The sequence below is a fragment of the Bombus impatiens genome, unplaced genomic scaffold (genome assembly GCF_000188095.3).
Source record: "Bombus impatiens unplaced genomic scaffold, BIMP_2.2 scf_0248, whole genome shotgun sequence".
NCBI lineage: Eukaryota > Metazoa > Arthropoda > Insecta > Hymenoptera > Apidae > Bombus > Bombus impatiens.
The window spans coordinates 3,456-11,993 of NT_176667.1; the positions used below are offsets into that span (position 1 = coordinate 3,456).

An 8,538-nucleotide genomic window follows, 5' to 3' on the forward strand; every position below is an offset into this window, starting at 1 on the left:
TTCGACCAAACTTTCTTTCGACAAAACTTCCAGGAAAACTATATTTCTCATCAACCATGACACTGTTCTCCAATCATCTCTTTTTATACCCTTCCCTCCAACACATCCTTCTACAGTCCATTTCTCGCGATTCATTCGAACAATTCTGTTTCCTGGTTGCATCCTTCGACGTCCAAGTTCTGCACGACTGTCCTCTTGCCATGACACGAGTAACACGTGTTAGACCTCGTAAGGATCTCAGCTCACGTTCACGTGGCCAACGCTCGTGGCCAGGTTTATTAAGTGAATATTGTTCCGACGTCAAATTTCTGGCAAGTTGAACCAACATAACGATCCAAAGACTCACACATTTCCGGCCAATGAGCTCAGAATTAGATCTTATCTTCGCTTATTAAGGGAAATCTAATCAAAGGAAATACTCATTTCGAACGTTTTGATAAAGAAACGTTTGCAACAAACAATTCTCTCGTGGCTCGTTTTAATTTTGCTCGAATTACCTATTGCATTCTCGCGTTAAATTAAACGAGACTAAATGACCCAATTCACGAATTGGAATCGTAAACAGATATATAACGATAAAAAAATAAAATACGATCTTTAGGAAAGAATATAAATACTATGTGAAATAGGATAAAAATGTGTTGGAATAATTTATTTTACCTTTAAAAAAATTCAATTATCATACGTAACGACCGATCTATGGTTGAACAAAACAAAAAATATTTATTTATAAAATATTTATGAACCTTTGTAAAATATTTATGAACATTTGTTTTCCTTTTAAATTCGTAAAAGCGGCAAACGTTGAAAATCCATAGTATATATAGATAATGTTACTCTCAAAACTAGTAAAAATGCATTTGTTGTTTCTATCAAACATCTTCGTCCCTGGCACTTAAATCGTTCGCCATTCCAACTGTTCAATTATTCAGTCGAAGAATAGCAACGGTATAGACAATACGGTTGCTTCAATGGACTTCGGTAATAATGGAGAACTAATACAAAACTAACTAATTATTCAAACAGTGGCATTCAATCGCAGAGAATATGCTAATAAATCCGTAAAATCAAGTTGCGTGTATTATCTTTTCATGATATATACAAATCTCATTGAAAAAAGATTGAGAACTGTCGCCGAAATACATTCATCGTCTCTTTCAGTAAAATTATTTCATTAAGTTTTAAAATTATTAAAAACGAAGTATTCAAATGGAGTTTGGTGCACGTTATGAAAGTTCATGACAAAGAGGAACGTGGCACACGTGGCACATGATTCATCGATGAAATCACAGAGCGAGTGTCGTTCGTTATACGGCTGAATATCGATTAATGAACTGCGCCACACATATTCGGCGTAAATTAAACAGTTTCCTTGATAAATGAATAGGAAATTCAGTGCGCCGATGCGCAGAAATAACTGGCGTGTCGTGCAACGAGACTCGAGCGCTTCCAAATCCGCCATAAGGGGATAAGTTGATTGTTCCCATAGCTGCTCGATAAATAACGCCATCAATGACGTTTAATCGTTCGATATTATTTACTTTCGCTCGTTGTTAACTCGGTGATAGATGTTGTTGCCTTGCGGCTCAATATCCTCGTTCTGCGAATTTGATTGGGACACTTTTTAAACGGAAGAAAAATCTCATGAAATATTTTCATTTGGGCGAAATTATTTTTGTTTAATCCAAATTCGGAAATTTTCGAGCACCAGGTGTGAAAAATAGAAAATCGAGACGTCTGACAGAAAATCGAATTCGTCAGGTTGATCGGTTCACACGGGGGTTCTCGTCATCTACGATTCTAAAATTGAAATGCAAAACGACGCGGCTATTTTTGGAAGTGAACGACAGGATGAATGACCCCTTCGATCAGTCTGTACCTTTTCAATGGCATGAAAATCGTATTGACAGATGCCAGTGAAAGAAAACCGGAAACGCAACGACATCACGTCAGAAATAGGTTGCAGGTCCTCGAACCGGAGAACGTGTGCCATAGAATTCACAAAACTATACAATAGTAGTTTTTTGTATATTAGCCAGGTACTTTTTCTCTTTTCTTCTGCTCTTCCATTATAAAGTTTCTCTTTCTTCGACAAACTTTCGAGAGGAAGTTTCGGGAAAATTCGCTTCGTTCTGTCGAATAGCAGCGATCCTGGAAAACGTGGTAACTTTTTTCAAAATATTTTTCTCCTGCACACATTTTCCACCACTATTTTGTAGACCTTTGTAAATTATCGATTCTTTTTTAATACAATCTAGTACGTTACACTGACTGGCTTTTATCGAGTTAGTTAGTTCTATATGTGTTCCGCATGGTCAAACTATAACCGGGCCCGTGCCACGTTACAATTTTTTCATTGGCTAAACAAATTGCGATCGAACGAAGTTACGCCGAGCGGATGATGACACCGAGCCAGTGATAAGCGAGATATTTTGAAATCTTTGCAAACGAATTTGAAACATGAGGTCTCTCTGTGAAATAAACGAGCAAGAGTGACGTTTGTGTCACAGGTAGAACTACACATTTCATCGTTAACACATAGTACAAAAAATAGCAACAATGGCGTCATATTCAAGTACAGATTTGATCAATGACACTAGTCTAAAGGTAAGGATTTACGGATCGCAATTTGGACAAGATCTTGAAGAAATTAAAGTTCTAAATTCATAAACTTAAAAATAAAACATAAAGTGTAAATATAAAACTGCACAAAGAATCTAAGAACAGAGCAAATATTCGTTCGGAGCATCAATGGGGTAGCGGACGTCTGTGGCCAGACATCCAGTGGTCAACGAGCTCTCAAAAAGACATTCTTGTGCAGCCTCGAAAAAAAGTTGAAAATCAAATTTTACGAATCTCGAAAGATTTTTGATAGCGATATTGCCTTTCCACTGCTCGGTATTTCTTCCACGCGCCTGATTTTTCCTCGAGCAAACACGAAAGTGTTTACCCATAACCTCGACCTCGCCTAGCTCGCGAAGCTCGAGAGAAATTTACAAGGATGATATAACTTTGCAAGTTCTTGTTCACGTTTTCGTTGCTGTCTACAGTGAGGCGTTGCGAGGCGAAGATAAAAGAGCGGATACCTAAAATATAGCACGCGATGCAGAAGATTTGCAACCAAATTTAGAAGAGCCGCAATGAAAGTATAAGTCCCCCTGTTAAAATTTATCTCTGGCTAAAGAATTAAAGATACAAATGGTTCGACGAAACTGCGTATGTTTATGCATATATGCATAATTCAAATGTTCAAAAATGTATAGAATATATTATAAATGCATGTTCACTATATAACCAAAGTACTCGTATAATATTTAGATGGTGAAACAAATTGAAATATGAATTTGCATAAATATTCGTAGGCTAGATATAATGGATCACGCACGAGCTATTTTGTTTGCTAAGTAAAATTAGAAAAGTGAGAAAACAGAAGCTGTGATATTTTTATCTGTCAAAAATATAAATTTTCCGAAACACCTTCTCATAAATCACTTTCCACAGCTCCGAATTACCTGTCACGCTTTATATACCTTAAAAAAATGGAACATAAAATATTAAAATACCAATTTAGTTATGAAATACTTGTACCAGAAAATATAGTACCAATTTATTCGAGATTTATTCAAGTCATCGATGTACCTTCGAAGTGAAGTTGCCCGAAGCATTCGACGAGGCGAAAACAGCCGAAAGATCGGCGTGTTCCTGTTTCCAGGACAGTTGGTACGTGAAAACGGGTTCACGATTTTACACCGGCATGGGCGTAGATGCAAAAGCAATTAACAGACGAATCTGCTGGATGAGTAGCAGGGTGTGGGTTCGCGATATACGATGCTCGTTGTACAGGTCACTTCCGGTCGGTGTACTTTCCAGTACGATTCGGGAAACAAGCGCGTCATATTACGGAAGACTTAGAATCGATCCCTTGTGATTATATAATTCCACGCCGCCTGAAAGAAAAAGATAATCTGTAAAGAAAGGAATTCAAATTCATGAAACTACAATAGATTCGAGTGATGACAAAAGCCAAAAAAGAATAGAGATTAAATTCCCATTGTCTCCCACGAAGTTCGTGGAACCACGAAAACGATAGCTGGTCGAACCGACGAAGAAATTGGGTTACGCTGTTTCGTGAAACTCGAACCACCAGCCTAATAAAAACACTAGTCGGAAGATATAATTGGTCGAAATTTGGTCCGGGAAATTCGGGCGATTCTACGAAAAAACATCTCATAAATTAAGCAGACCGCGATTCCCGGGTGGTAATTAACGGAGAGGATTTCCAAAGTTCTTTCACGTACCCGCATTGTAGACGATGATCGTTCGTGTGCAAAAGCAGAGAGCAGAAGGTACGTTGAAGAGAGACTATTGGTAATTTGCTGGAACATTGAACAACGACACGTTGTCTCATTATCGAGTGATTATGCGCTGGAGAATTGGAGCGGTCGAGTCGCGATCCGACGATTAATTATGCCACACGAAACAAGTCCAAGCTTGGCTATCCATTGTTGCGGAAATGTTTGGTGAAATTCTCATCTAACGAGAATGATGTTTCAATTCAGGAAAATCTAGGTCGCGAGAAATTTGCAGAAAAATTTTGAGAGGTAGAAAATTCTCGATTATAAGATAGAAATTTCTTTGTATAGGAGTTTTCCGTACTTTCTTATGCAATTTCTCAATGGTATCGAGTAAACTTATAGAAGAAAAGCGAATGGAAGAATCATTTCGGCGTGGAATTTAGGGTTACGAACATTTCTGTTCGCAGGCAGGTTTACACGGCCTAACCGGACATATCGAGTTCAACGAAGGGAAGCGTAATAACTTCAAACTCGACCTGCTGAAACTGAAGAAGGAGGAGCTGGTGAAGGTGGGCGAGTGGAAACCCGGATCGGGCGTTAACGTGACCGACGTTGGTGCTTTTTACGAGACCACCGCCACTAATATCACCCTGGTCGTTATGACGAGAGAGGTAATTAGTAGGATGCTCGTGTAAGCGCCTGCCACATTACGTTCCTCATGAAACACTATCCGTACGACATCATCGAATCAATATAGTACTTTGTATCAAACGTGAAGTTTGTAATAAGTTTTATTACATTGTACTATATAATTTCTATCGCCCTCTATTATTTTCTTTCACGTTTCATCAGCCTTTTAGTCCTGTCTTTATAGAATTTTTGTGGTCTGAACGAGACATAATCTTGAAGAACATTATTGGTCCTTACATATTTCTTTTCAATTTTTTAAACAATTCTCCAATGATCTTAAATGGCAATTATATGTTATTAAATATGCAGTTAAGCGTTACCTCGATAAGAAATAACGAAGTTAGCAAGACTGTTTAAACCTGTTTTTCGTCTAAATTAATTATTCAACAGAATAATAATTTTCAAGATGTCGTTTCTCTCAATAATAAATATAACGACGTTAGTATTTACCTTTCGAATATCCTTTCCTACTGGTCAGAAGCAGAAAAGCCTGTTTCCTCGAAAGAAACTAATTTCACTCGGTTCCATGGTCAGAAAGAAATTGTCGCGAAGATACGACGTAGTCCCGCCCTCTCCATTTTCCAAGATGAAAAGGACGAGAAAAGGAGAGAGAAAAGTAGAGTTAGAAGCTTCCATTCGAATCGTTCGAATTAGAACGCCGAATGACACCAAACGCTATACGTTTCATATCGTCGATGCCGGTTCTTATCGTTGAATAAGAATCTTCTTCTTGGATAAAAGAAAGCCGAGTTCCATCCCCTAGCCAAGTTTCGTAGCTGAAATTTTCCTTTTTCCATTTCGCTCTTCCCTTTCGTTTGTCTGTTTATCTTACGACACTCGCGTGCGGGTGATCCATCAAAGGAATCTTATCTTCTCACAGGAAAAACCGTACGTCATGGTAAAGGAAGACAAGAATCTGACGGGAAACGCAAGGTTCGAGGGGTTCTGCATCGACTTGCTGAAATGGATCGCAGGTCAGGTCGGGTTCCAATATGCCATACGACTAGTCCCCGATCATATGTATGGCGTTTACGACCCGAAAACTAAGGAATGGAACGGCATCGTCAGAGAACTCATGGAAAAGGTAAACTTCTCCTCACAGTCGGAAAACACATTATTTCTGTCGTGTCTGTGAATTGTGTTGACGTTATGCGTTTCGTGATCGATATTAAACAGAAACTGTATATGAAGTTGTCAAAATCGTGATTAATCGTGAAATTGGTCTGAAACAACAGTAAAGAGCAGAAAAGCAGAATATGAAGAATATTCTAAAAATTGGAAAACGCAAGTCATAAATTAGAAATTTAAATTTTTGGTTTCGGTATATGCTTGAATTCAACCCTAGAACCACCAAATCTTTCAAAATGACAGATTTTTAATGCTTCTCGCGAAAAGAAAGCTTTCAGACAGACACAAAATATTTAAATACACAGTATACAAACTGATTGTTCGACTGTCAATGCAAAGTTTATTACAGAAGGAGGAAATATCTTATCATGTTTGCTCGAAGCGCGCATTCTGTTACCAAGGTGATTCGATGAAATTGTATGTCTTCGCGAGCAAGGAAAGGAAAAAGTAACAGACGCGGGAGGAAGTGCTGCGGACAATTTTATATGCAAAGTAGCGGCCCGATGCTGTCGTAATAAATCCATCCCGTCTAGACTTTCATTATGCATGCTCGGAGCTTGAGAGGAGCATCTAATTTGGCGTTTTCTAACGGGCAGCCACGTATCGGATATTCCAATTCATAGAGACCATCGCATCGGGCAGATGTTACCAGATGACATCTGAATTGTAAAAGGACACGGTTATTAAGTTAGAATCTCATGTAGCCGACTGCTCTAACAGCCGTCGGATAATTTATAAAGGCATCTAGCCACGGCCGCTACTATCGATCGGTTCGACCAAGGATTTTCCTGGAATATTAATGTCCCATTGCAAAAATTCGTCGAGTTTAATCCACGGCAAAGCTCTCCGTACACACGATATTATACTGAATTATTAAAGATCCAACAGAAATTAATTACATCGCCGTTAGTCGTTCGCTATTGCAACGCAATGCGCTCTATTAAGCTGCTCTTGAATTCCCTGTAATTTCTATTACCTATAATTCCATCCTCTTAACGGTAATATCTAATACAGAATGATTCGATCGAAGCAATACCATATTTCATCCTACGGGCGAGCAAACGAAACTAGGAAGGTCTCGGACCTAAGTAGTATAACCCTGTATTTGGTCTGACATCGACCGAATGACGTACCACACAAAAGACGTAACTTAAGGCGACAGAAACGCTCGTGTACAAGGTTGAAGATATAAAAGCGAGAATGCACGATGAAAGGGGAGAAAAAGCTGAGTATTTTCTGTGGTGGGAAGATAAGCGTCGCGCCTTGGGGCGCCAAGGTTACGGATGGCTCGTGGCCGTATTTCGTACGTCTAACCGCAACTGCGATACAAATGGACGGTGGATTTCGAAGATTGCCGGTTCATAAAAGATGCAGGGCAATCTGTACACGATGAAAGCGCCTGCCGCCTTAACCTAGAAACCGGCGGGTCTGTAAGTAGATCGTCTTGAAGGAAGGACGTCATCGCCGGTAACCTCACTGTACCAGGTTCTGGTCTGCTTATAAAAGATGCATTCGCTATTTTGCAAGGCAAACGTTTGCCTAGGTGAACATTTGCCAGGCGAGTCTTTGTCGATGATTTTCGTCGAACGACAAACAACGCCCGCGCTTTCCCTCTTTTTACTGCTGCTAAAAAATATTATGCCGAGGATGATACATATAAGAATCTTCGTTTTGAGTTGTAGTCACAGACAATACCGATGAGGTATCGTTCAATGAATTTTAATTTCGAGTATTTTCCATTTGAACTTTCGGACGGGTCGTGTTCGACGAAACGTGTAGAACTAGACAGAGAACTCTCCGTTTTCATGCGAGAAATTTCCCTTTTGCCCACAGAGAGCGGACCTGGCTGTTGCGTCTATGACGATCAATTACGCTCGGGAGAGCGTGATAGATTTCACCAAGCCGTTCATGAATCTCGGTATCGGAATTCTGTTTAAGGTGAGTCGCTGTTATCGTTCGTGTATTCGATGATGATGAACTAACTTGTAACTTCCATTCACGATGCAATGTAGTATACATATACCAATCTTCGAGAATCTCGATCTCGTACGGACCACTCAGGATCCAAACTGATCAATTGCTGACCCGTAAGCATCTTAATTTCACTAACTATATACAAGATCGGCGTTTCCAAGGAAAATTTACAAAAACAGTATTTCTATCACCACTTTGCCATACTTTTCAATTTATATAATTGATCGATATGGCTTTTGAGCAGCTCATAAGTATATCACGCCTTGCAAAGATTCACAAAAATCTTGAAAATTATATTTTCTCTATGAACAATTCCATACGATTCCAAGCGATACGAATCATCGTGAAACTCTTTTGCACTCTTCGTACGGCATTGGATTGAGTCGTGATAGAGACGAGATTCTCGATGAAATCGATTCGCCAGCGTAGAACGTTGCTGAGAAAAAGGCCC

General features: G+C 39.3%; 1 protein-coding gene across 1 annotated transcript in view; it reads left to right on the top strand.

The window, feature by feature from the left end:
- Positions 1 to 4,763: 4,763 nt before the first annotated feature.
- LOC100743975 (glutamate receptor ionotropic, kainate 2-like) overlaps positions 4,764 to 8,538 on the top strand; it is a 25,889-nt gene continuing 22,114 nt past the window's right edge. The window contains exons 1-3 of the mRNA XM_033320138.1: positions 4,764 to 4,966; positions 5,866 to 6,069; positions 7,947 to 8,051. Coding sequence (XP_033176029.1) covers positions 4,955 to 4,966; positions 5,866 to 6,069; positions 7,947 to 8,051 — 321 coding nt within the window. The 5' untranslated portion in view covers positions 4,764 to 4,954. The remainder of the gene's footprint in view (positions 4,967 to 5,865; positions 6,070 to 7,946; positions 8,052 to 8,538) is intronic.